The sequence below is a fragment of the Cavia porcellus genome, unplaced genomic scaffold (assembly GCF_034190915.1).
Source record: "Cavia porcellus strain 051 isolate PalLab524CR breed Dunkin Hartley unplaced genomic scaffold, mCavPor4.1 scaffold_31, whole genome shotgun sequence".
In the NCBI taxonomy this organism is placed as follows: domain Eukaryota; kingdom Metazoa; phylum Chordata; class Mammalia; order Rodentia; family Caviidae; genus Cavia; species Cavia porcellus.
The window spans coordinates 26,616,214-26,643,269 of NW_026947514.1; the positions used below are offsets into that span (position 1 = coordinate 26,616,214).

The window sequence follows — 27,056 nt, forward strand, 5'->3', positions numbered from 1 at the left end:
CTAAAAGCCTTTGGTCACAGAAAAATAATTCACAGAATGCAGAGCATGAAAAACAATTCATGAAACAGGAGAATCATTTATCTGGTAAGGACCTAACATCTCCAGAATGAAAAAACTCTAACAACTCAACAACAAAAAAAGACAACTCAATTTAAAAAAAGGGCCAAAGACCCAGAGTAGACATTTCTCCAGAGATATACAAATAGCCAAAAAGCACATGAAGAAAGACACTCAAGTTATGCATCACAACAGAAAGGCTACTCAAAACCACTTCACAATTTGTAACCAATGTTTGTAAGCCTATGGAGAAGTTGGAACCTATACACCTGCTGGTGGACATGTAAAATGATGCAGCTCCTGTGGAAAAGTCTGGCAATTCCTTAGTTAAACAGAATCATCTCACACTTCCATGCCTGAGTAACAGTCAGAAGAAAGGAAAACAGATGTGCAGGCAGAGACTTGTCTGTAAACCTTCACAGCAACAGAAATAACAGCCCCCAAAACAGGAAACACTACAAATGTCTATCAGCTGGACAGATGGATGGGCGAGCAGAAGGTTGTGCATGAATCTAATGGAAGAGGATCCAGTCATCAAAAAGAAAAGCACACTTTCACAAGCTCCAACACAAACGGACTTCGAAAACGTGCTATATGAAAGAACCCAGACAAAAAAGGCCACAAAGCTCATGATATCATGTAAATGAAATTTCCAGAGTAGGCAAATCCAGAGACAGCAGATTAGTAGCCGCCTTGGGTAGGGGGATTGGAGAGTTGAGTATGACTGCTTAATGGGTACAGGCTTTATTTTTGGGATGTAAAAAATGTCTTCAGACTAGACAACGGTCATGGATATGCACATTGTGAATGTACTAAACACCAATAAACTGTACTCTCAACTGGTTAAAATGGTAAATTTTGTCACATGCGATTTATCACAATTTAAAAACAAAACATGTATACGTAATTCTGAGAACATCCAAAGGAAAAACATATGCAGAAAACAACTTGAGAAATGATAAAACATTCTTTCCAGTAACAACTTTTCCCAGGGACATGGCCATTGCACTATGTCATATTAATTTTCCCAGACGAAATTGTCAGGGCCACGCCCAGCTTTGTCCTCCATTGAAGAGATAACACCTACCTCCAATTACTCGGATATTATTATCCTTTGTTAGAATAGCCTCAGCGTGGAATACCAAAACTGGAATTCTCCTGCAGCCTCCAGTCCACATGATACATGGATGATCCCTACAACCATGAAAAGGGAGGATGGGGCTTGTTAATTTATAGCTCAAAATTTGAATTAACAGCTAAAGTAGATTATTATGATTTGTTTCTTAGCAACTTTCCACTTCTTTCAGGAACAAGCCCAAATATTCTGTGGGCAATCTCTCATCATCTCCCATTCTTAGCCACAGGTTAAGATTTAACTCTGGTTATTAATGACTAGTTCAGGGAGGAGCACATAAACCAATTAGAGCCCATGAGAAATAAGGAGTCATGCGCTGAGACCCTCTGAGAAAGGAAGGCTTCCTTTTTCTTCCATAGCAACTGTAGGTGGCAGTCTATCTTTCCCTTGCTGGTTTACAATGAGAATGAAAAGTCTAGAAGTGCAGCAGTCACTCTGTGACATCAAGGGGACAGCCTGAAGCTGTCAGTAAAGGAGGGAGTCAGCGGGAGCCTCCAGGAGAAAAGGAAAGAAATGAGGTCGTGGGTAATGAAGCTGGTGTTGCAGAATCGAGCCCTGCTTCAGTATGAGTTAATAAATCCTTTTTGTTATGTAGGATAGTTTGAGTTATATTTTCATTCCTTGACACATAAATGATCCTGATTTATACCCAATAATTTACACTTTGCCTTTTATACACAGTAGTGCCTTTTGACGCGAACTGGATGACCCATCCTAAGATTCTGAGCTAGGAACTCTAGATTAATGTAAGCATCCCAATTAAAATCATACATTTTGGCTGGGTGTAGTGGTGCATGCCTGTAATCTCAGCACTCTGGAGGATGAGGTAGGAGAATTGCCACAAGTCTGAGATCAGCCTGGGCTACACAGTGAGTCCAAGGCCAGCCTGAACTAGATGGTGAGATCCTGTCTCAAAAAAAAGATTCATTCAAAAAAAAATCACATGTTTTGAAGAAAACTATGCTAAATGGAACTATATATGTTTTCCTCCAGTATAAAGCCATAGGGCAAAAAGGGGCTTCCAACTGTATTCTTTCCCTATCCTCGGGAAAACTCAGTTTAAGCCATCTTAGATATTTTCTCACAGATGAGGAAAACCGTCAAGCTCCTTAAGAAAGGGAGGTAGAAAGGAAAAGAAAATTAAATGAAACTGAGTCCCCAGTCTGTGTTGGGCAGCCAGTTAAGTGTGCGGGCAGGTATCTGAACTCAGGATCTGCGCTTGTTCTGCTCTGCAGAATAAACACATTTCTGTAAAGTTCTGTTCACTGAACAACTGAATTTAGCACTCTGAAAATGTAAATTAATTATTTAAATGGAGTAAGATCCATTTAGCCAAATTCACTCCACTCACATGACCACAGCCCTTAACAAAAACCATGCCACAAATCTGAGAGCCAAAAACATATGCTCCCGACCCAACCAAGCTTTAAAAGATCTACCCTCAGGGCCAAGGGATATACCTCAGTGATATAAGTGCCTCTCTGACAAGTGAAAGGTCCTGAGTTCGATTCCCGGTGCCCGCCCTCCCCACCAAAAATTTAAGATACAGCCTCTGAATGCAAAGGAAGGTAGGCTACCACTCTGAGAAGTTAGGCAGCCTTTACGCTCGGGTTGAGCCACTTTTTGGTGAAGCAAAGAACCCTCGACCTCTACTTCATTTCCTGTTTTCCAGAAATGGAACACCGATGTTTATTGTTCTCATTCTTCAATTTTGGCAATATACAATTTTCATTATTTGTGAAAAATGGTGTTTATAGGGTAGAGTTTTAGCAACCAGGGTTTTTTTTGTGTGTGTGTGGTTTGCTTGCTTTTTAATCTTTAATACCTATAAAATGGCCAGATGACTCCTATGATCTCTTCCAAATACAAGTTTTCCACTATTTTTCTGTCAGTGGCTAGAGGACAGGACAAGCATCCTAGGCTACCAAGTCTCAGGCAGAAACTCTGGAAACTCTCCAAAGTTCCTTGTCATTTTAGCACTAGCTACTAGCTGGCACCACTGTGCCTACAAACAATGAATTGTCCCTATGGTCAAAAATGCCTGTTGAGAGACAGGAACACAATGAACAGATATGCAGTGGGAAACAGCGAAGGGCCCTTCTGTACTGTCTGTGGGAATCCACATCCCTGACAAAGGAACCCTTTGCTTACAACCTATAACATATAAAAGGATAGTCATGAAAAAGCACTAAAGGCTTAAGTCATTAAAAGCATGCTCCCACCAGGTGGTGCTAAAGGGAAAAAATGATTTAAAAAGTGAACATACAGACTTCAAATTTTCATTCACATCAGAAATTGCTGTATGTTAAGCAAATCTGCTTTGGAGAGCACGAAAGAATAAAGGACTTGAATGATTAGTTACTGAAGGAGGCCAGTATTTTAGCTCACTCTATATTGAAAGCCAAAGAAAAGTTTGAAGAGCAATTTCATGAGGATTACATCCTCTTCACTCCTGGGAGCAGCCTACACAACTCAACGATGGAGGTGTAAAGCAGCGCATGAATTCCTGCTCCTGGGCCTTCTTTACACCCCTGCCTTCCCCATGTCTGCCTGTCTTCAAGCCTCATTCGAGGCCGCCATACATCTTGCTCTTCTGGCCTGACAATATCCTCCTTCTCTAAATTCCTGCAGCACTCACTGTTTAACTGTTCTGATATAAAACCACCTTTTAAGAAAGAAATTAAAGTTACTAGGGCTTCAAGTACTTAGACCAAGTACTGAGATCAATCACCAGCACTCAAAAAAGTTTTTAAAAAAGGAAGAAATTAAGGTGACTATACTATTTTTTTCAGTGACTAAAGATTTTTGCATCAAATTCTTACTTTGTTTTGGTTTGATCAGGTGTTGCCAGGGGTTAACCCAGAGCCTTGTGCATGCTAGGCAAACACTCTTACCCCTAAACTGTATCTCCAGACTTTTACATCAAATTCATCTATGAAATTTCCATATTTGCACATAAATTTGTATTTAGGACCCCTGACACAAATACAGAACAGCCTTTGTTCATGTACTATTTGAAATAATGCCATCCAAAACAAGGACTGCTTGGACAGTTTCTAAACCTGAAGTACAAAGCAGCAAGGCACTATGCTTTAATATTAAACCCCAGGAATCCAGGAAGAGACAAAGGATGTTTGTGGCTATACATCATTGAGATGATACTTTTTTTTTTTTTAATGGTACTGGAACTTGAACACAGGGCCTCATGCATTCTAGGCAGCACTCAACACTGGGCCACATTCCTAAGCAAAGATATATGGCTTTGGATCAAAGCAATACATTTTTAAAATAAAACATATCTACACATTTTAAGATGACTTAAAATCTTTTAACTTCTAATACTTTTCAAATGTAAGTCACTGCCCCAGATGTGATCAAACTGATTTAAACATTGGAGTATATGAGAGACAAGATGTAAGCTGAGAAGCAAAATTAATAGTTATCAACAGTAGGACTTTGAAAGAAAGAAAAGCAAAAGGCTCATGAATTTGGATAGGGAGGAGGGATACCTTAAAATACATCTACATCTTCACTAAGTTCTATTAGAAATTTAGCATTTCTCAATTATGAATACAAGCAACAAACTTTATCTGTCCACCACCTCTATACCCACAAAGAGAAAATGTTGAAGGGAGCTGGAGATTTAGCTCAGCGGCGTGAGCGCCTGCCTTGCAAGCGTGCAGTCGTGAGTTCCATCCCTGGTACCAAACCAAAAAAAAAGAGAGAGAAAGAGAGAGATAATGCTGAAAATGGAAAAGACTGATGCTTGCAGCAGAAGTTAAAACTTTTTATGAGATGGAAAAAGGCAGCACACTGCAAGCAAAATGGGACAAGTCAAAATAACCAGTGGGAATTAGCCATTTAATTATCCTAAAAGAGAATGACCCAAATAATATTGTCAAATCACTATTATTTTCTATGACCTAACAATGATGAGAAGTCTATTCTCAAAGCTTTATTAATGCCTCCATAACTTTCTTTAAATAAATAATCTTCTACCTTATAAAAAATCTACCATAAATTCAATACTAAAACCAGTAAGAGTTGTACTTTACATTTGTATGGTATGTTATACTTTAAAAAATAATCTCACAAATATTAGTTTATTTGATTCTAACCATGCCCCTACAAAACAGCCAAAGAGATATTATTCTTATTTTTCAGGATGCACATCATGCGCATATCCAAGAGTATCACAGATACATAAAACACGTATATTAACAAAAAACCAGATTCTCTATTTTGTGTCAATAACATTAAAGAAGGCAAAATAGTAGAGTCATTCAAAAGCCAGGAAATCTAAGTCTAAATATCAACCCATCACTCTCTGTAAAGGTCTCTAAGGACATTTCTTGATACTTCTTTTTTATTTTATTTTTGGATTCAGGGTCTTGCTGTGTAGTTTAGGTTGGCCTTGAATTCACTATGGAGCCCAGGCTATCCCTGAACTTGCAGTGATATCCTCCTGTCTCAAGCCTCCCCAGTGCTGGGATTATAGCCATGCACCACCACATCATGATACTTCTAAGAACAAGTTTAGTAAAGTGAGAACAATAACATCTTGAAAACAAGTAAGATATAATAGCTGAATCTTCAGATTAAATGAAGTAGAGTCTATAACAGCTGCACTAATCAGCATCATTCATTTTATTATGAGGGTCAAGCAATCAAGAAAACTGAAAAGAACTCAAGAAAGCACACAGTACACAGCACAGGCTACTGAATTCTAATATCCTCCCCGAAGTTGCCATGGTAACATGATTTCTTTATATTCCCACCATTCTATCATTATAAAGGCTGTTAGAGAAACTAGCATAATATAAATCAACATCACAGAGTCTGGGGAGCTACTTTTCCCCAATATAAAAAAACTTCAAAACCTTCTACAATGGAAATCCTGATCAAGAGACCATCAAGACCTACTGCGTGCATTTTGCATGTAATGTAGTTCACTCATAACTGCAGAAACAGACTCTCACCTCACTTTTGACAGCTAATAGAACCGAGCAATAATATTCTGAATGAGATGTGGATAGAAACTAAAACCAGAATCAGACAATATCAAAGGAAAGATATGATGTATAGGGTAAAAGAATGTATGAAAAAAAGAAGCTCTTTTTCATCCTAATGGCAAAGAACCAAAAGCAAGCTTGCTGGTACTTACTCTTGGCTTACCGCCTCCTCATCCTCTGAGGATGATGCAATTTCCTCCAGGTCCCGGGCCATCACAACTGGCATTTCCTTCAAGGTCTGTCATACAGTCAGCAAACAGGGGCCTCAGAGACCTCTCCTTGCAGATTCACTGGCTCAGACAATTTGGGTGGCACAGATTCCTGCAAGAAAATCAAGTGATCTGAAACACAATGCAGCTCTCTAATCCTTGATTTTGCTGATGATCCTCCAAATAATAGTGTACATATTCCTAAATAGTGCCCAATCTCTAAACGCTTAGCTGTCACAGTGCCTCACATATGACACAAAAATTGAGATCTTTTTAAAACACACCGTCTGTATATATATGAGTTGTTATTAAGTTTGAATTTCTCTTGTGTCCTTTATACACTAGATCTTCCATTAACCAAAAGGATCAACTCCACTTTTAGGGCAGTCTGAGTTAGGAGGCTGAGTCCCTAAAACAGATACCTTGCTAGACAAATCTAACAGGGATTAAAAATGAAAATTTAAACTCAACCTTCAAGACCTTTGCAAATATTTATTAAGACTCTATGACAAGCACACAGGCAAGATGCCATTTTGTTTCTAGTCAAACCAATTCAACTAAACTAAAATATTAGTAAATATATTTCCCCTATTCAAGGGTCATATAGCTGCGGGGGGGTGGGGGTGGGGGCAATGCCCTTCCACATATCTTAATAATTATTCTCCCTTAGTAAAAATCACAAGCAGCTAACTAAACCTTAAATATACATTAAAATTAGAAAACTTCCAACACAATATTTTTAACAAAGTATCTTTCCATAGGAAAAAAGTACATGTTCGTTGAAATAAAACTACACATACTGTAATGAAAATGTTTAAATGATCATAATCCCATTACTCTGAGATAATTATTTCACATCAACCTCTCTAAACTTTATTATTCTATTAACCATATTTACATTATGATTATAAAACAAAAAACACCGATCCTGATAAAGAGCCCTACAGAGCTTCAGCGGAAATATTACAGTATCAAAAACCTCAATGACTCTCTTCGGGGGACTCACAAGAGGATTTCCCAATCTTCCCAAAATATTAAGTCCTTTAACTTATCAACAAAGCCCGCAAGCGAGGAAGGGATGCTAGCCTTTCCTAGTCTCCCTACATAGAGAAGAGAGACTTGGCTCTTGGAAGATTAAAGACGTTCGCCTAATGGGAGCTCTTGTCCTACGGGGACAAGACCTCAGCACCACGCCCAGCTCACCCCTAATCCCAGACAGGTCTGCAGAGGTTCCCCTCGGGAAGGACGCAGCGACTCTGCTGCAGCGATTCAGCCTGGCGCGCCCGGAAGCTAACAGCTGCTCCGGGACTCTAGGAGGGAAGTGCAGGGCGCCCGCCCAGAACCAAGAGCGAACTTCCCTCCGGTAGGGGAGCGCGCGGGCGCAAGGATTTACCTGTCTCATCTTCCCATGGCCGGGGGCGGGCAGGCGGGGACCAGGCTCTGCGCCTACCTCCCTCCTCCTTCCCCAGCCAGGCTCACAGCAGCCGCCGACTGCTGCTTCCCCCGTTACTACAACAACCAACAAGCAACCGCCCGCTCGGAGCCACTGCGCAGGCGCACACCACCCGGCTCGGACCACATTGGGCCGCGGGCGCGGATAGATGTCGTCATCGCGGCGCGGCGCAGGCACAGAGCCCTGCCCACGGCAGAAGGGAATGTTAGCTTCTTTTATCTGCTCTTTTTTTTCTCCCCCACTAAAAGGTTGCCTCCAAACCTAGAGTTCCGCTACGCTCAACGAGAGAGTGTAGTGCGTGGGCGGCGAGCCGCGGAGAGATTTAGAAAGCGGCAAACGCTGATTGGCAGCAAAGGGGTTCACTCCCCATCTCCTGCTCAAGCAAAACCGGCACAGCCAATCAGAGAAAGAGCTTCTGGGAACGACCCAATCCTAGAGCGGAGTTGAGAGCGGGGGCGGAGACAAATGGCTCAGGTGGACCCTGGTCTGGAGCTGTCCTGGGGTAGCTTGTTTGCTGCTGCTGTGGTGCTGGGGGTCGGATCACCAGGTAGGTTTTAGAGAAGGATGTAGATGTGTATGTCCTAGCTGATTGAGAGAATCTGGGGAATCTGGAAATATTGGGTTTATCTCAGAGGCTACAAAGAGGACTTCGAGGGGCCAGGACCGGAGGGAGTTACGGTAGGGCTTAGTGAATTCCGGGAACGAAAGAATGTATGAACAAATGGGCAGAACAGATTGTGAGCCTAGCGCTGTGCGAGAGGCCTGCAATTTTTCTCATGCAGTTCCTGTGATCCTAGGGGGAATTAGGTGTACCCCCATTTTGCAGATTAGGTTGCAAAAGGTAAATTACTTGCCCAGACTCACATAGCTGCCCAATAGTAGAGCCAGGGTAATAGGGTTGAGGAATTGGCAGAAGCTATTTAAAAAGGCTCAGGTTGCCTGCTGGGATATGTAACTCTCGCTGGAAAGTAGGGTGGTGGGTGTATGAGGCAACCATGCAGCTTTTCCAACCTAGAGGCAATCTGATCGCCTATTGAGATAAAAAGGAAAGATGGATTATGGCCCAGGCAGTGACTGCAATGTCTAATGGACCCCTGTTCTCTCTTGATTTGAACAGAGGCTACCCCTCCTGATCCATGCTTACCTGAGGGGTTTGTCAGTTCACCCTATCTCCTCCAGAGCTCTTTTTCAGTTGAGTTTTGATGTTTCAAACTGTCTTGGGTCATTGCTGACTTTAGTTACTACCTTTCAGTACGGTATGGAACTGTACTGAAACTTCTATTCCAGACAGGCAAAAGAAGCCTAATAGTTGATAAGCACTTTGGATTCAAGAAGTGAATCTGACAACAGAGAATACACCGTGGGCCTACCGGTCGTGGTGGTGATGGGAGAAGCATGTTCTTTATCTAAATAGGATTCACTTAAATTGATTGGAATCATTACTCAGTGAAGGTTGATCTAAACTTTAAAAAAAAAAAAACTAACCTAATTGTACTTTTCATACAATTTGAAGATAAAGTGATAATGATACGCTTATCTTCCTCAAAAATAGGAACTTCATTAAAACATTATCAGTGAGGTAGTATTGCAATATATAGAGTCCAACAAATGATGGTTCTGCCTTAATTCTATCATATATTAGCAAAACAACCTCAAGATAATCACTTAGCCTCTCTGTCCAACTCTCTTATAAATACTAGTAGTATCTGCCTACTTTGTAAGGGTTAATTGAGATAATAATATGCCAGGTGGCATAGTGAGTAGTGGATGTGCCCAATAATAAATGCCTATTGTTATTTTCTTGGTGTTGCAACCCATACCAAGATTGTTGATATAATCTGTTTCGAAAGTCACAGCAGTTTATTTATTTTTAGCTTTTAGGTTTTTCTAGTTTTTGAAGCATGATGTATCTGAAGAACAGAGAAAACCCAAAGATATAAATGATGCATCACACCATAGGTTTTACAAATGTATAAGGCCTCATAGCATTGGAAGGGTCTGTAGTCAATAACCAGACAGGGATCTGTGAGTATATTTATAGCCATTTTTAAAATGGGTGTGAGGGCATCCACCTATAGTCCCAGCACTCTGGGAGGATGAGAGAGAAAGATTACAAACTCAAGACCAGTTTGGACAACTTAGTGAAACTTTGTCAGGGAAAAAAAAATGGGAATATTTCCCAGCGTAAGGCCTTGGGTTTGATCCCCAGTACTCTGAAAAGAAAGAGAAAGAAAGAAAGGGGGGGAGGGGAGGGAGGGGAGAGCAGGGGAGGAGAGAGGAGAGAGAGGAAAATAGGACCTCTTTCAGTCACTTGCAAAAAGGCAAAGATAGGGCTGGGGATTTAGCTCAGCAGCATAAGCACCTGCCTGGCAAGGATGAGGTCGCAAGTTCAATCCCCGGTATATAAAAAAAACAAAAAAGTCCAACAAAAGCAAAGACAGAGATACTAGAGCACTGATTCTACCCGAGAGAAAAGAGTTATCATTTAGGGTAATATACTATATTTTGGAGAATTACTCGGACAATGGTAAGTATTATGCTACAGACTACGGTGTTTACTATTCATCACCACTATTAGTGAGACTTAAGTATTGAGACCAATTTCCATAAGCCTTACACAGAATTCCATTCTACTGCTTTATAGTGATATCTGTACACCTTTTTTTCTGCTGTTCCCTTTCTTTTCTTTACTTTTTCCCCACCGTATTTGTCATTTCCACCTTTGTCACTCTGAGTGGAGGAAGGTTCACTACACTTCAGTGTAGGTTAAATATTCCCTGGCAGAAAGTTAGCTCTGTGAAGCAAGAGAGAGGTATGTTTAGCTAGGTTATTCAGGAACCTAAGATAAGAACACTGCAAATTTGAGGCAAACCCAGGCATGTTAGTATGACCTTATCTCAAAAAAAAAAAAAAGTAGTATGTCAGGAAAATTGAGAATGGATGGGCCTAAGGGCTTGGAAAGAATTCATAAATGATTGGCCAATTAAGCTTAGTAAAGCCTCAGTAAATGGGGCACAGGTTGACAGTCTAGCGAGAGAGCTTCTGGTTAAAAGGTACTATTTGCATTGTCATGCATGTTCTGCCTTTGTTTCCAAGGCAAACACCCTTGGAGGTGGGGGTCATCATGAGCCGTTTCCTGAATGTGTTACGAAGCTGGCTGGTCATGGTGTCCATCATAGCCATGGGGAACACGCTCCAGAGCTTCCGAGACCACTCCTTCCTCTATGAAAAGCTCTACACTGGCAAACCCAACCTTGGTAAGAAACCAAAGAACTGCATCCTATTTAGGAGTGACCAGTTTCCCTCTCAGGGAAGTAAGTATTGAGCCTAGGAGGGACCAGAAATCTAATTTTTAAAACCTTCAGGTGATTCTGAGGCTGCCTAATCTGGCCTTTGATACCACAGGGGTATCAGGCTTTGTGAAGATCACTTACCCTTTCCTCACAAGCTTCTCTAGATAGCTGTTCATCCATTTCACACTGCCCCGGACAGGTAATGTGTGCAAAAGATGGTTTAAGGAGAGGGAGCCCTCATTCAGTGACTCTGAGGTGCCTGACTAGAAAAGGCTATAAAGAAGCTTTTAATAGTATCTCCAAGCCCCTTCAGAAATCAGGTCATGGCACACATGGTTTATGTCCACATTATAGATGGACAGTTACTAATCTCAGTCTTCCCAAACCATGATGGAATCCCACAGCAGATACACAAATCCTTCCAAGTTGGTCTCCCACAGTGAACCCTCTGAATGCACACAGCGACCTTTTCTGTCTACCCGACCTCTCTGCCAGGTGTATTTACACAACGGCACGCTCTTCATTTTGCTTTTGTGGGACACTTTGAGCTGCAGTGCTGTTTCATTGTGGCTGACAGTTCTCTGTCACATTTATAGCTAACCCAGATTCAGAATCTGACCTAGCTCACTTTTTTTGCAACATCTGAGTATAAAGTGAAATTAAGTAGGCTAAGGCTTATTTTGAACACAGGAGTATATAGCAATCAAATATAACAGGATATATTATATCAAATATAACAGGAGTGAAAAACCTGGAAAAATGAATAGGAAAATTCCCCCCCTCAAGTCCCGCCCTCAGATTGTCCTAGAACCTTGTATATGTACACAGGATTTTAAAAATTATCTGATCTGGCCCTTTGCAGACTGAGAACTGGAGTTTGGTGGCACTAGCTTGTAATCCTAGCACTTGGGAAGCAGAGGCAGGAGGATTGCCATAAATTCCAGGGCAGCCTGGGCCACATAGTTTAAGGCCAGCCTACACTATAATGGGAGACCTTGTCCCAAAAAACAAAAGAGAAAAAAAGAAAAAAAAATTAAGATCTGCTATGTACATGTACCAACTGTGCATAAGAAGTACAATCATTTTGTACTATAAACATGTACCAATAAAAAAAGAATCTTGAGACAGAGAAGCCCACAGGCCATAGGACTTGCTGTAAAGCCTTTCCATCAAAAAACTGTCCATGTGATTTTAAAGAATGTAGCCGTCCAGAACTAATACACATATTTGGTTGGCATCTGTAATTTTTTTTCTCACTACCATCCGAAAGTCTTCATTGCTGTGATTGATAGAGCTATCTGGTTTTCCAAAGGCCAGACTATCCTTAAAGTCCAGGTACACATTAAAAGATCTTTCAGTTGTCAGTCTTGGACAAGCCAGCAGAGAACATACCACTGCTTTCACTGTTTTGGCATTTCCAAGCCACTGACTACCTTAAGTCACCCAGCAGAGAGTTTCTAGAAAATGTTTACACCAGGGCCAACTCCAGACAGCATAATGTAATTGGGTCAGTACTCAGGCCTTAGTAGTTTTTAAAAACTCCCTTAGTTGATTGTAGTAAGTGTCCAGGGTCTAGTTATGGTGGGATATGTCCCTTACTTTCAGGAAAAGATGTTTAACACAGCAATATCAGAATAATGCCACCAAGAACAGAGTTTCTCCCAGAGAACCCCAAAGAGATAGAACTACAGAGTGTGTCTTGATCACACTCTCTAGGTTTCCAGGAACAGGCAATGTAAGCTGGGAGTTATTTGCCTAAGTGGGTGCTTTGCTGGGTTTTGAGATGTAGACATCTGAAGAGGATTGGAACAGCTCTCCTGGAATTTCCTTCCATTCCGCCTAGTCCCCTGGTGCAGTACCAGAGCCTCTGTTTTGCCAAGCCATGGGGAGGTCAGGCTCAACTACCTCCTGTGAACCCCTCATGAAGTAGGAAGAGATGGAAGGCGCTCCAGCCCTCCCCTTCTCAACACTCCTGATTTTTCTACTACACAGTGAATGGCCTCCAAGCCCGGACCTTTGGGATCTGGACCTTGCTCTCATCAGTGATTCGCTGCCTCTGTGCCATTGACATCCACAACAAGACGTATGTAAGGGAAGGAAGAACTTCAGCATCCTTTTGTGGGAACTGGGTCCTCCCTTAGCCTAACATGTAGGTAATAAAAGACCAATAGACTCCATTCCTTCCGGGCCTAAAAAACATAATATAGACATAACAAGTCTTCCGAATCTGAATTCCTTTGGTACTGACATAGCAAACTGCAGTAGTCTGCATCATCTCCCCACTCCCCCCAATTTCACTACTAAAGAATAAGCCTTTCAGTCAGATGTCATGGTGCACACCTGTAATCCCAGTACTCAGGAGGATCAAGAGTCCAAGGTCAGCCTAGGCTACATAGGGAGGCATGGTCTCAAAACAGAAAAGGAAAGAGAAAAAAAGATTTAAAAAAAATCAGTCTTTCTTCTGTTACAGTAGTAGAGCAGTGTGTTCTTTTTAGCTTCAGTTATTTTTTGTTTTGTGGTGCTGGGGACAACCTGGGGCCTTGTGCATGGCAGGCAGGCACTGTACCCCTGAGCTACATCCCCAACCCTGGCATGTGTTTTTTAGAACAGTCACCCACACATGTGTTTCTTACATTTCTCCTCAGAAACAAGAGTGAACACAAATCAAATCCATGAGAAAAGGACCTAACAAGGAAGCTGATGTCTGCTCAGGCAGAGTCAGTAGGTGAAGGGAGCTAAGTGTGCTGTCTCTGCCTGGAGTAAGTCAGCTGGAAGGACTCTAGGCAGTGATCGCCTCCTGCCTAAATAATGCCATATCCTATTCTGGCCACTGGAGGGGGTGAAAGCTTTCAACCAAGCAGTGATCATCACAAGCTAGGGGGAAACAGTGCACAGTCCACCGGGTGAGATTCAAAATGCCAACCTCACACCAAAGGAGTTTTGTCTCACACAAGCTCTCAGCAGCTAGAGAAAAGAGGAGGCAGTAATACCCACAGAGCCCCTCTAATCGTGTCAGGAGCCTTCGCCTCCATGACCTTGATTAAGCCTCCTTCTAGCAGGCCTAGGAGGTAGTGGTTTTCATTCCAGATTTTGTAGATCTAAATCTTAGAGACCCAATTAATGTAAACTGAAGAAGTCAGACTCAAGTGGGATTTGAAGCAAGACTATTAGCCCTCTAATCTCTCCCACTTTAATTTTTTTTTTAAACTTGAAACTGTGGTTTACTCGCCCTAAATTGACACATGTTTTTGGAAGCAGTATGCTTTAGTAGAAACAGCCTGGGCCAAGAACAAAAACAAGAAAATGCCTGTTTGGTCTGTTTTAGTTTGGTAATTAGCTTCATAGCAACAAGTTCATTATTTACTTTGTCTGCAAGTTTATCTGCAAGTTGGTCTGCTTATCTATAAAATGATAAAGATGGCTGCTCTGTCTCAGGGTGACTAAGAGGAGGACTAAGTAATCATTTTAAAGACCTTTGCCACAGCAAGGAATTGCTGATAGTCTAAGGAATGCACCTTCGCTTTGCTGGGCTTTGCGCTAAGCAGAGGTGATTCACACTTGGCCTTACCTCTCCTAGCCATTGGCTTTTCCCTTTACCCAACAGAGGGCAACCACAAATGCTGACTTGCTCCTTCCAGCCCTTCCAGCCTAGGACTTTGATCTAGGCACTTCCGGCGTGTACTGTGATCTTATTCCCCACCCCCACCAGTGTGAAAACCAAAAGCAACACACATGCATCCTTGTTAAAACATGCTTCAGAATAATAAAGCCATTTACTTCTGGGGAAGAAGGGTGGAGATCAAGACAGGACAGTGGTACACAGGATGCTTTAACTGTTATCTGTAAAACTTATTTTTCTGAGATAAGGTCTCACTATGTAGTTCAGGCTCGCCTCAAATTCATGGCAGTCCTCCTGCCTCAGCCTCCTGCTTACAGGCACATTACAACCACATCTGACACTGTATTTCTTTGTCATATTTTACTTAGAAGAAAAATGAACAAAAATGTCTAAGTGCTAAGATTAGACAGAGCTGGATACTGACTACCTTTGGGTCATTATAATACCACTTTTTATATGTTTAATTTTTTTTTGAGACAGGGTCTCGCTATGCAGTTCAGGCTGGCCTTGAGCTCAGTTTGTAGCCCAGGCTAGTCTCGAACTCGCAGGAATCCTCCTGCCTCAGCCTCCCGAGTGCTGGGATTACAGGTGTGAGCCACCATCCTCAGCTCGATTTATGTGTTTAAATTTTTTTAATTTCAGTTTAGAAAAATGTCACAAGCTGTGCATAGTGATGCACACCTGTAATCCCAGCACTCTGAAGGTTGAGGCAGGAGGATCTCTTAGTTCAAGGTCAGTTTGGGTTGTAAGAATAAGACTTTTTTTTTTTATTGGTACTGGGGATCGAACTCATAACCATACGCTTGCAAGGCAGGTGTTTATGCCGCTGAGCTAAATCCCCAGCCCAATAAGACTTCTGACTCAAAAAAAAAAGGAAGAAAGAAAAATGTTATCAGCAACCCAGATGATAGCCAGTAACCTCTCTTCTATGTCACAGTCAAAGCTGAGGAACAAGTTTGAATTCTCATCCTGTGACATTGTTACCATGCCCACCACCTGAGCACCTTTCTAAGGCTAAGACACAGAATAACTCACCTGTGCTACCAGAGCCTCTCGAAGCCCCCGAGAAGCCATCCACCTTACTCTCTATTCAAGACATCCATCCTGTGGCTTCTGTCATAGAAACACTGGCTGCATGTGGGCAGCCACCAGTTTGCACAGGTCTGCCAGCTGCACAAGAGGAGTCTGCACAGCTGACCCTGAGTTGTCTGCACTGCCTCGGATTACCCAAGTCCAGACTCCACACGGCCCTGGCAAGGTTCTCTACCCGGCCAAGACTCAGAGGCCCCATCTGGGTTCCTGGACCAGATAGCCTCCAAAGTCTTTAGTTTTGCCCTAGATGACAGAGTGATCTGATCAAACAGCCAGGTGCTTTCCTGAACAATTGTGCTTTCCTTTAGGCCACAATCATCACTCGTGGGTATCAGACAGATCTCCCTTTCTGCCCCGTCTGTACTGAACGAGCAGTAACTCTCGTTCTGTTTCTGATGCCCTCTTAGGCTCTACCATATCACGCTCTGGACCTTCTTCCTCGCTCTGGGCCACTTCCTCTCTGAGTTGCTCGTGTTCGGAACTGCAGCTCCCACAATTGGCGTCCTGGCACCCCTGATGGTGGCAAGTAAGCACCCCAACCACCCCAGACCTGCAGCAGCTGGCCCAGCACTGAGGCTGTCCAGGAATCTAGGAAAGAGGCTGAGTTTGTGTCCACCAGTCATCTTTTCTGTGTGTTTAAGGTTTCTCAATCCTGGGCATGCTGGTCGGGCTCCGGTACCTGGAAGTGGAGCCAGTATCCAGACAGAAGAAGAGGAACTGAGGCCAGCATCACCACCTCCAAGACGCCGTCATCTTCCATCTCTGCTTCTTCCTTCATCCTGTCTTCTTTTTTGGCTCCATCTCAGCCCCTTTACCATTTTTAGCTTCTGTAAATTTTTCTGGTTTTATTTTTGATTTTATCATTTTTAAGGTATGTCCTGCACACAGAAAAGCACATCACATACCCGGATGATTTACAGATAATTTTAGAGTGGATACTCTTCTCTAACACCATCTAGTCGAGAAATTGCCATACCTCAGAAGCTCAATGAGTTCTTCCTCCATCCCCGACCGCCCTACCCTCTGGGTTCCCTTTTCCAAAAGGCTTCGGCTGGTTTTCCTTTTATTTACATTCCTTGATTTGATTTGTGTGCCAGGAACATGGAACTGTGAAACTTAAAGCTGCTGGCCACCCCAAGCAGCTATGACAAGGGCTGCTTCCTGGTGTCATCCACATGCATTGGGCTCCTTTCTGCTGCCAGAACCAAGACTCGGAACCAGAGCTGTGCTGGGGGCAGGAGAGGCAGTGCTTCCAAGGAGGCTCAGGCAGAACCAGAGCTCCTCTGACCAACAGACAGAGGAGCGCTGGGAGAGTCCAGGCCATTTTTAGACCTTCTAGTCAGCTGTTATTGTGTAACAGATTTTATAATAAAAAAAAATTCTCCTGTGCTCAGTCCTTGTACTTTGACATCCTCTCAGACAAGACCAGCCTGCTCCTTCCTGAGCCTGGGGTAAGAAGGTCACAGCTTTCTGTCTGCTCAGATTCACTGCTTCAGGACAGCTCAAGAGTCAGGTAAGCCCAGCAGCTGCCCCCACGCCACCTAGTTCCTTATTGTCAGTTACTTTCACACCCTCTCTCTCCACACCTTCCCCCCTGGTATGCGGGATTGAATCAGAGCTTTTGTACTGAGCTACATCCCTAGCCTGTGCTGTCTTTATCTAGAAACAAGTTGCTGATACTGGTCTCACACCTGCAGTCCTTCTGTATCAGCCTCCTAGAGTGCTGGAATTACAGGCATGTGCCACCACGCTGAGCTGCCTATATTCTTCAAGTCAAATCTTACTCTCCAGTCTTCAAAATTCTAAGTTCACAGCTCAACATCAGGACCCTTTCTTATTTTCTAGCTGAAGAAATGGATTCTTAGGGATGCCTAAGCAGAAAACAGAATTAGCATAGAACAGCTGCGTGAGGGTGAAAGGGAGCCAACAAGACCCCAAGGGTGATCCCTGGAGGAAGCAGCTTCTCTCTGCACACGCCAGGATGACTCTTCCTGGCTGGCCTGCGCTCATGGTGCATGTACTGGAAAGGCCACTTATTATTTATTATTTCAGCAAGTGTTTATTCATATTTCTCAATACCAGACACTTGAGAAAGAAAAACCAGTAAGACAGGCAAACCCAGCTTTTATGGTGGTTATACTGTAGTCAAGGCAGTAGAATCCACAAGTGAGCCGTAAAAGAACTTCCAATAAGAAGACAAACCCTATAGAAAACCAGATATTTTGAACAAGAGGAAGGAAGTAAAGGATATGGAGGAATCAGAAACCTCGCCCTCAGGTGGTGGGATTTTAGTGACACTTGAAAGCTCTGTCGGCAGATGTCTTGACACGTGAAGTAGGCACTTCCCCATTTAAGTTGCAAGCAGCAACTTATAGCAGAGTCTTGTCCGTGGAGTGAATTAAGTATCACTAGTGCATGAAAAAGAGGAAGTGAAAGAGGCAGAGGCTGGCAAGAGGATGACAATCAAGCAAAATTTATACTTAAATACACTAGAACAACCTCAGGAGTGCTAGAGACAACCCAGGGCCTTGCACATTTTAGGCAAGCTTTCTATCACTGAACTACGTTCCCAGCCCGTCTGTCAGCTCTTCAGGTAAAAGGAACAAAATCTACCTTACACAGTAAAGAAAACATGGCTGACACAACCAAGGAGTTCTGAGAGTCCCAGCCTTCAGGAATTGTTTGATTTGAACACCAGCTCTGGTTCAGCTTTGCCTGCCTGGCATGGCTTCATCCTCAGGCTCCTTTATGGTGCCAAACAGGGCACAGCGGTTCCAGACTGCAAACCCCCACAGTACTGGCTCTAGAAAAAGAGCTTCAAGGTAAGATCGCTGTCACTGTTGAAAGGAGGCAGTAAAAGAAGCAGTGGTCTTACAGAGTTTACATTTGAGTGCAAATCCACCTGGAAGCCACCTATAAGAACCGAAGTATAAAATGTAGCCCTCTAAGAATGGATCTAAAGGGAGTATACGGAGAGCCATTAGCCTTAACAGCCCAGGCTTGAGTTTGAGTCCCTCCCCAGCTGATTTAAAGTACAATGGAGTTAGCCCAGCATGGTTGCTCAGGCCTGTAATCCCAGCACTTGGGAGGCTGAGGCAGGAGGATAGTCTTGAGTTTGAGACCAGCCTGGGCTACAAAGTGAGCTCAAGGCCAGGCTGAACTGCATAGCAAGACCCTGTGTCAAAAAGACGAAAAAAAAAATGGGATGAGATAAAAAGAATTAAAATGTGTTATTAGGTTGTGGTGTTGCGTACCCATAACCCCAGCACTCAAGAGACTGATGCAAGAGGATCATCAAGAGTTTGAGAACACTGTAGGCTACATAGTGAGTGTACGGCCAGCCCGAAATGCACAGTGACACTGTCAAAAAAGAAAAGAAAAAAGATATGCACACATGCCAACACCCCATAGTGAATGTAATTATGTATTGCAAGCATGTACTAATAAAAATCTGAAATACATGAAGTAGGATCAGGCTGTCTAGCTACTGCTGATTACTGCAACTAAGACTTGCTAGTAAATGGTGTAGAATGCCACAGACATAGTGCAGCTCTAGGGAAGAAATGTACAGGAAACAGATGGAAGTAGCCTATCCAGGTCCCAAGTGTAAGGTGGGCACCATGGGGGTGGCAGGGGTGGCAGTAAGTGGGCAGTGCAGAAGGAAATCCGGGCAAGTAGGACTGCGGATGCCGGGGGCCAAGCTGTGGACTCTGGCCAGAGCAAGCTGGTGTGACTTGGATAATCGCAGGACAAACACTTCGGCCACCCTTTGAGGCAGAGCCAGAAACAACAGTGAGCTGTCTTGCCAGCAGTCGCATTCCCGTGTGGACACAATGGGGGAAGAGGCCAGGGTCACTTGGTGGTCACTGAGTTGCAGTATTGCATATAAGCAGACAGAAATCTTTACATCTTTAGTTTTTATTCATTTATCTTTTGAGACAGGGCTTCCCTCTTTAGCTCAGATTGGCCTCAATAATCCTGCCTCAGCCTCCCCAATAGAGCTGGGACTGTAGGTCTTTAAAAATAAAACACTTGTGTCTGCAGAAGACATAGATCCTCCTGTGCAAGGCTGCCGCTGCTGCTCCTCTGGCCTGGGTCACCACCCCCCACCCCAGCCTCCCCCATACATCCCAAAGCCCTCAGAAACACATGAGACCCTCACGGGACTGCCACCAGCTGCTGCCGCCCCGCCAAATGACCGTGCAGACAACTTCAAGAACTCTTTATTGTCTCAAAAAATGGTATCACAAACAGAAAATACAACTTACATATTGAAAATAAAGCCATGAATTCAGTAAACATGCTGTTAACACATTCTGAGGGGCTGAAGAACAAACACCGGTCTCCTGTTAAAAATAAGGCATTTCTCCCTTCTCCAACACTCCCATCACTGTAAGAGTAGACTTCTATTACATACACAGCTTCACATCCCTTGCTTGGCTCTGTACACAAATACACACATGTGGTCCCTTCAGGTCCAACAGTAGCACCCAGCCAGCCCAGGCTGCTATGATACACTGAGGCTCAGACTGTGGCCAAAACTGGATAGCACGGTGATTCATGTCCACAGCTGCTCAACACAGGGAAATAACTAAACTCCTCTTGCTTCAGGAGATACTACTAAAGCCCATGTGAAGAGCCAGGCAGCAGCCAGGTAGGCAAGGAGGTCAGCTTGAACTGGATATTTAAAACTGGATATTTAAATGCAGACTATCTGATAGAGACTTCACTAGCAGGAGGTAGGGGGTGCGAGTGTGTGCAAATGTTATCTATCCCCACCCAAGGTGGGATATGTTCCATCAAACAGACACAATGCCCATTTCAAGAAGCACCTTTCCTGCTACCCCTGTCCTCCCATCTCTCAGAAGCAGCCTTGGACTTGTCAGAGCAGAATGATGGTGATTTCATTTTCAGTGAAGTTTACAGTGCAGTTGGCTGTGATTTCTCCCTTGAGATAAAACACATGCTTAGGTGATAACAGTGTCCTAGTGCAGAGTCCAGGATGAGGGTGCACAGAGTGGCCAAGGACACACTGAAGTACCTGGACAGGAACTTCTTTTGTAGGAAAACTATCTTTTCATCCCAACTCAAGATAGTTCACCTTCCCAAATCAGTTCCTTCGTTATGGCTGCAACAAAACATTGGTCAAATTTATCAATGTTTGGTCTGATCAACTCATAGGAGAATTTGGAGATAGATCCCATCATTAGACAGATCCCAGCGGGAGTCAAGAGTCCTCATGGAGTTGCCCTGTGGGGCTGCTCTGATGCAGGTTGTCAAACAGTCCCTCTGATGACCCAGTAATGACCCTCAGGCAAAGCAGCTTTTCTCTCCTTAGAAAGAACTGGGCTTCTCGTGAAGCTTTAAGTCACTAGAAAAGTTCACATCCTGAATAAGCTTTCTTCCCTTGATAACTTTGCAAGCATTCTCCATGAGGGTGAAGGTGATGATGGAAGGCAAGGAGAAAAGACCAGAAGACTCCAGGACCTTCCACCATCCTCTCCCAACACCACCAGCCATGAGCTTTCCCAAAGGTGAAGGGGGTGGGAATCCAGTCTGTGTTTGATGACTGGATGTCGAAGATGTCATCGAGCTCTCCAGGGATTGCCAGAGGCCGAGGCACCACTATGCGAGCCATAAATATTTTCAGCTGGTGCCCTCCAAAAGCTTCTCCGATGAAGACCTGTGCACTGGCAGTGAGAGCTGAGCTGAGTGAAGAGGTGGAATGTTCGTGTTCCCTGAGTCACTGCCACCTCTCCCTGTCAGAAATGAACCTCTGATATGACAGTGGGTGCCTTCCTGGTGTTGCTGTCCTCCTCCTCGTGGGCTTTCTGGAAGGCAAAGCAGGCAGGCAGCCCGTGGGTAAAAGGCACAGGACTCCGCCCCAGCTGGAGCAACTGCCTGGCCCTAACTCCAATCAGCAGGCCAGAGCCAGGGGCCATTCATTATCCACAAGAGCAAGGACAGCCAGCCAGACAGCAGCCCCTGGCCTGTGCCTAAGTGCACTCCCCAAGCACTGCTCCCCACCAGAGCCACTCATCCAAGGCAAAAAGGCCACTTCCTATTGCATCACAACAACCACAAAGCAGCCCACTCAGAAGACATCAACCCAAGCTCAACTGGTTGGAAGCAGAAGAAAAGCCCACTTTCCCTCCTCATTCTGAGGCTAAGAAATCACTTCCACACAATTTTGTTTTGTTTTTGAGACAGGGTCTCACTGTGTAGTCCAGACTGGCTTGAGCTCACTATGTAGCCCAGGCCGGCCTGGAACTCACAGTAATCCTCCTACCTCTGCCTCCCGAGTGCTGGGCTTCCAGGTTTGCACCATGCCGAGCTATAAAGAGAATTTTTTAAAGGCCACATGCATAACTGCATATATCAACTTAAATGCAATATATCCATACTTTATGCAGAGGAAAAAAGCCTTCAAGTTAGTTTGGCCTTGGCTTCCTCAGGAAGGGGCAACACAGGAGGGGCCTCCCAGTCACACTTGTCAGGTGATTTTAGAGTTAGATACAGCCTAGAAATTACCCTGTGAGGTCCTTGGCACATACTGTCAACTTGGGTGTTTGCCTGCTGTTTTAAGAAGTACTTTGCCTGTTCCCATGAAGTATCTTCTAATTAGTAAGGAGGCACAGTCCTGGCTCTGCACAGCCAGCACCACTTCAGGAACATGTGTAGGGCCAGGCTAGAGGCCAGCCGACAAATGATGCTTTCTTCCCCAGGAGCGTCTCATGGCCAGGCTATAGCAAGAGCAAAAGCTGCAGAAATACAGCCTTCCCCACTTTAGGCTTGATAACCTTTGCGCTACAGTCAGCCCCAGACAAAAGGAATCTTCATTCAAGCAGCTGACAGGTAAGTGACTCAGCCTCTCCATGCGCACATGCACCCATGCATGCGTACGTGCCTGCCACCCCAAAGCCATTGCCTTGAAATCACAATCAGAGATAGAGGTCAGAATGGATGAAAACGCAGCTGCTGTCTATATGCTGGAAGAAAACCCAAACTGTAATTTTCATAGTCAAGGTCAGTTGTGACTCCTGCCTCTGTTTCCTTTTAGCCAACCTGTACATCTCCCTGATGTGCAGGAAGACAGATCCGGCTAGATCTGCTGCATGCTCTGTCTTCGTCTGGCTCTGACAGTGCATTTGTCTTCAGGTCTCTGAGTTACACTGACCACCATGGGCGTAGAATGACAGGGCTCCAGAAGAGGGATGCTCTGGGACAGCCATAGTTTCCCCGGTGGCAGCCCTGGCCCGACACTGATTTTCTCTTAATACTAAGTAGCTTCACAGGCAGTGAGGCCCAGACATGCACAGAGCATTAGCCAGGGCCACAGGACAGTCGAGCTCCTCTACTGCAATGTTAGGGTCCTGTTTACACCCAGTGTTACTCTAATATCCCATAGTCAAGGAGACTGAGCCAGAAACGCCAGCCCGCTCTGATTAGCAAACCCGGGCTATGTGCACAAGGCTCTGGCTGCAAGAATAGTGAAATACTAGAACAACTGCAATGCTATAGAGGAGAAGAGAGATATAGATATGGATACATGTGGAAAGAGAGAGAGAGGGAGAGAGAGATAAAACTGAGAGTGTGATTTTATTTGCTACATTAAGCAAATATACAGGGTAGAAAATAAAACACATATAAGCATACCCATAGGTTACAGCATTGGAAAATGGACTAAGAAGCTCCTAGGGTACTTTTAGGAAGTAGAATTATATTTGACTTCTATTGTTTTCCTGTTTGCCTGTATCTACCAGCATAAACATAGATTATAAAGCAAACCTGGCAAAACCTCATGTTGCTTGGTATAGTACATCACAAGCTCAACTGGAAACTTCTCACCTTCCAGTGTGTCAGTAACGACAATTGGCAAAAACCTGAACACTCAGACAAGAAAACTATTAAACAAACCATGACTTATCCACATAAGGGAACACTATGCAGTCATTAAAGATACATTGCGGAAGTCTAACAGCATGATAATGTTTGTAGTAAGTTTTAAAAAGATAAGGAGATTCTATTTTTGCTTTAAAACATATACTATGTATATGTAGGCATAGGTAAGCATAAATTAATATAAAATAATAGCATCTCTAGATAATGGAAATTGTAGGATGATTTTTTTAAGCTTTATATTTACTATGTTTTTTCCTACAAAGAATATACACTATTTCATAATAAATTTGTTAGTTTTATTTTATGTTTTAGTAAGAAATATCCTACTTTCACACCTTCTTTGAGTTGCAATTCTTTTTACCCTTGTTCAGCTATGAGTCCTTTTCCCTTCTCCCTGTCTCCCCCAACATCTTCTGCTGGAGATCAAACCTAGGGCCTCGCATAAACTAGGCAAGGGTTCACCCACTGAATAACACCCCAGCCCCTCGCTCAGACTGAGCCTTAACATTTTGGTTCCCAGCTGATTAGAGCATATGGGAAACATTTTTCAGTTTGAGATCATATTCCTGGTACTCTCTCCACGTTGCCATCACCGTCTCCTTCCTGACTTGGCCTTTTAGAGCCCTACTGGCAGCACACTGGCTCCATCCCCATCGCGCTATGTAAGGGCTGTCACATGCCAAGAGAGCCACTGACAGACTCCACCCCAGGTGGACAACAGTGCAGCCAGACATTTGGGACTTGGATCAGCACCTAAGGGTGCCATTCAGCAGACAGCTACAACAGGGATGTGCTCCAGAGACCACATCAGGGCAGCCAGGAGGAGGGAAGGAAACAGAGAAAAGTCCAGAAAAGAGTAACAGAAAATCAATGAACATCCATGGAGGGGCTCCCGAGGCTGCCATGATTGTGAGAGGAGATCTGGTCTCACAGCCACCACAAAACTGTCCCTGTGGGGATTCCCTTGGCCCTACCTATGGTGTTGGTGTCACGTCCTCATTACAAGCCCAGGACCCAGATCCTGTTCCCACCAAGCTCCCACATACTCACAATTTCAGGAGTTTCTTTGTTTGCCTTTTGCCTCCGCAGATCTGCCTTAATGAAAGCTGAAAACAAAAAAGCCAGCGTCATCAAACAGATGACTCCTTAGAGGGAAACTCTTATTTTCCTAAAGGTCATAGACATCCCAAACCCACTTCAGATAGCCCAGGAAATTGGTGCCACACAACTTGGTAAAGTTGATTATCCAGTGATGACACTTTGAGGCCACTTACATTTGCTAGAGACTTTATGTACACTGCTCTAGGAGAGGAGCAATCCTCCTTTTACAGGGTAGGAAACTAAGGACCCCCCAGAGTGGCCCACTTACCCAAAGTCAAGAGCCAGGGAAATCAGTGTCAGAACAGATTCAGATGTGGGCCTTCTGACTCCAAAGCCCAACTTCATTCAACTAAAGCGTGTTATTGGCCCCCAGCAGATTTCCTAACAAAGACTTCCCCTTGCACGTGTGCTCTCCATCTGATCAAGACACTGGGGCTCCGCCTTGCCAGTTCCCTTCCCCCTGAGCAGCCTGAGCCTCATCTGGCTCTCAGGCCCCAACTCACCAGTGAGGGCCGACCCAAGGGTGAGGAACACACACAGGAAGATGTTCCCAGGCATGGTTCCATACTTGTCAATAATCTGGCCCTGGGAGATGGTGAAGATGATTCCAAACACCTGGAAAAGCACAGGGAAGGGTGAAGATTGGAAAGAAGAACGCAGTCAACTGGTCCCTGGGCACAATTGAGCTGCCGCGGTGCAATACCAGCCCAGCTAGGCAGGGAACAAAGAGAGGACAGAAGCTGTACCTGTGCAGACACGTTGAGCAGGCCAGATGACATGCCTTCCGATTCGGGGTATGTGAGCTCCACAGCAAACTCGAACCCGAGTGGGAGATAGCCAGTCATAAAGAAGCTGAAGTCCAGATCAGAGAAACAAGGTGATAGGGAGCTTCCAGGGCAAGGATGGGGAGCCCAGCTCCCTTCAGTCTCCCTCTCCTGTTTTTCCTTTCCCATAAGGCATCTCAAACATTCTGTCCATCCTCCCTAGGCCTTGGACAATCTATCCACGCTCTAGGTGGCCATTTCAAGAAAAGGGATATCTCTGCGGACCAGGATGATGCTCAAGTGTAGGCCTTGTGCCCAGCGGGTCCCGTGCTTCTGTCTCTGGCCTCAGTGGCAAAGCAGCACTTACAGAGAGGCAAAGAAGCCTATGCATTCCATGTCCAGCTGTGAGACCGTGGCTGGGAACAGGGCTCTGGGCTGGGAGAAGTCCCCAGAGCTGGGGCAGCATCTCCAGGGCAGAGCACCCTGCTGAGGATGGGCACTGCCAGAGTCACCCCCTCATACTCACACTCACAGACATGCACACAGACACACTCACATCAAAGGAAAATAACTGGGCAGAGGGGAGCAAAGGCTTTGGTGACAGCTGAGCTATTACCAATAGTTTCAGAAATTTCCAGTCCTAATTCCTTTCGTCTGTTCCACACTTATGTTTTTGAACCTATTATCTCCCTCGATCCTTCTAGGATGGAGGTTACACATCTTCATTTATACTTGAAGAAACAGAAGCTTGGGACAGTTAGGTGACATGCCAGTGGTCAAGCTGAGACCTGGGCAATTTTTATTCCAAGCCCTGTGTGTTTTCTATGACCCTGTTTTGTTCCAGACAAAGTTCTAAGGGACTCTGAGCATTTCCTAGCATCCCAGAGATCCTGAAGGGCATGTTCATGATTCACTCCCCCCCCAACTGGGCACACCAGGCTGCCTGAAGTGCCACAACTATTACCAAGATCCCCAGAGATCCTTTGTACATCTCCTGAGGTCAGTAAGAAGGCAGAAAAGGGGTTCATTGTTGTGTTCTGGGATACCAGCAGTTCTAGTAGATGTGGACAGTGTTTTCCAATTTAACAGGTTGGAGGTGACACTCACCCCAATGTGCCAGCAGTGAGGAACACTACCCACAGGTGTCCCAGGTTCAAAGTCAACGTGTAGACCACCATGCCCACCAGAGCCATGATGTACACCACCAGGGTTGTCTCCCTGTAAGCAGAAGCACAGAAGTTGAGATATCTTTCTGACTGTAACAAGAGCCATCATTTATTCAATCCACAAGTATCTGGTGAGCACCTGTTGGCTGCCAAGCTCCCTGTGATGTGCCAGGACATTGCTTGCATAGAGTCATCTGTCTATGAAGGTGATGAACACTGAATCAATAATCACCCAAAGGGTTACTTCCTTTTT

At 44.3% G+C, this 27,056-nt stretch overlaps 3 protein-coding genes across 14 annotated transcripts in view; 1 reads left to right on the top strand and 2 right to left on the bottom strand.

Annotated features, from left to right (window-relative positions):
* Ttll5 (tubulin tyrosine ligase like 5) overlaps nucleotides 1–8,008 on the bottom strand; it is a 273,386-nt gene extending 265,378 nt beyond the window's left edge. For all 10 annotated transcript variants that reach the window (XR_010044946.1, XM_063241307.1, XM_013155221.3 and 7 more), the window contains exons 1-3: nucleotides 7,807–8,008; nucleotides 6,357–6,525; nucleotides 1,145–1,251 (exon numbers count right to left, since the gene is read on the bottom strand). Coding sequence is in view for 9 of the 10 variants with exons in the window: in XM_063241307.1 (XP_063097377.1) it covers nucleotides 1,145–1,251; nucleotides 6,357–6,430 (181 nt within the window). In the remaining variant the exon portion in view is untranslated. The remainder of the gene's footprint in view (nucleotides 1–1,144; nucleotides 1,252–6,356; nucleotides 6,526–7,806) is intronic.
* A 75-nt stretch (nucleotides 8,009–8,083) lies between these two features.
* On the top strand, nucleotides 8,084–17,263 carry Erg28 (ergosterol biosynthesis 28 homolog). The gene is made up of 5 exons (XM_003472435.5): nucleotides 8,084–8,413; nucleotides 10,963–11,123; nucleotides 13,152–13,242; nucleotides 16,278–16,396; nucleotides 16,512–17,263. The coding sequence occupies exons 2-5, from the start codon at nucleotides 10,991–10,993 to the stop codon at nucleotides 16,589–16,591; spliced, it is 423 nt and encodes a 140-aa protein (XP_003472483.1). The 5' UTR covers nucleotides 8,084–8,413; nucleotides 10,963–10,990; the 3' UTR covers nucleotides 16,592–17,263.
* Nucleotides 17,264–20,077: 2,814 nt separating this feature from the next.
* The window catches only part of Flvcr2 (FLVCR choline and putative heme transporter 2), a 46,988-nt gene continuing 40,009 nt past the window's right edge, over nucleotides 20,078–27,056 (bottom strand). For 2 of the 3 annotated variants that reach the window (XM_013155302.3, XM_013155301.3), the window contains 6 exons: nucleotides 26,745–26,855; nucleotides 25,620–25,725; nucleotides 25,377–25,488; nucleotides 24,823–24,878; nucleotides 22,160–22,204; nucleotides 20,078–21,701 (listed from right to left, as the gene is read on the bottom strand). In XM_013155302.3, the coding sequence (XP_013010756.1) occupies nucleotides 21,633–21,701; nucleotides 22,160–22,204; nucleotides 24,823–24,878; nucleotides 25,377–25,488; nucleotides 25,620–25,725; nucleotides 26,745–26,855 (499 nt within the window). In that variant the 3' untranslated portion in view covers nucleotides 20,078–21,632. The remainder of the gene's footprint in view (nucleotides 21,702–22,159; nucleotides 22,205–24,822; nucleotides 24,879–25,376; nucleotides 25,489–25,619; nucleotides 25,726–26,744; nucleotides 26,856–27,056) is intronic. The other variant, XM_003472318.5, reaches the window with a different exon arrangement.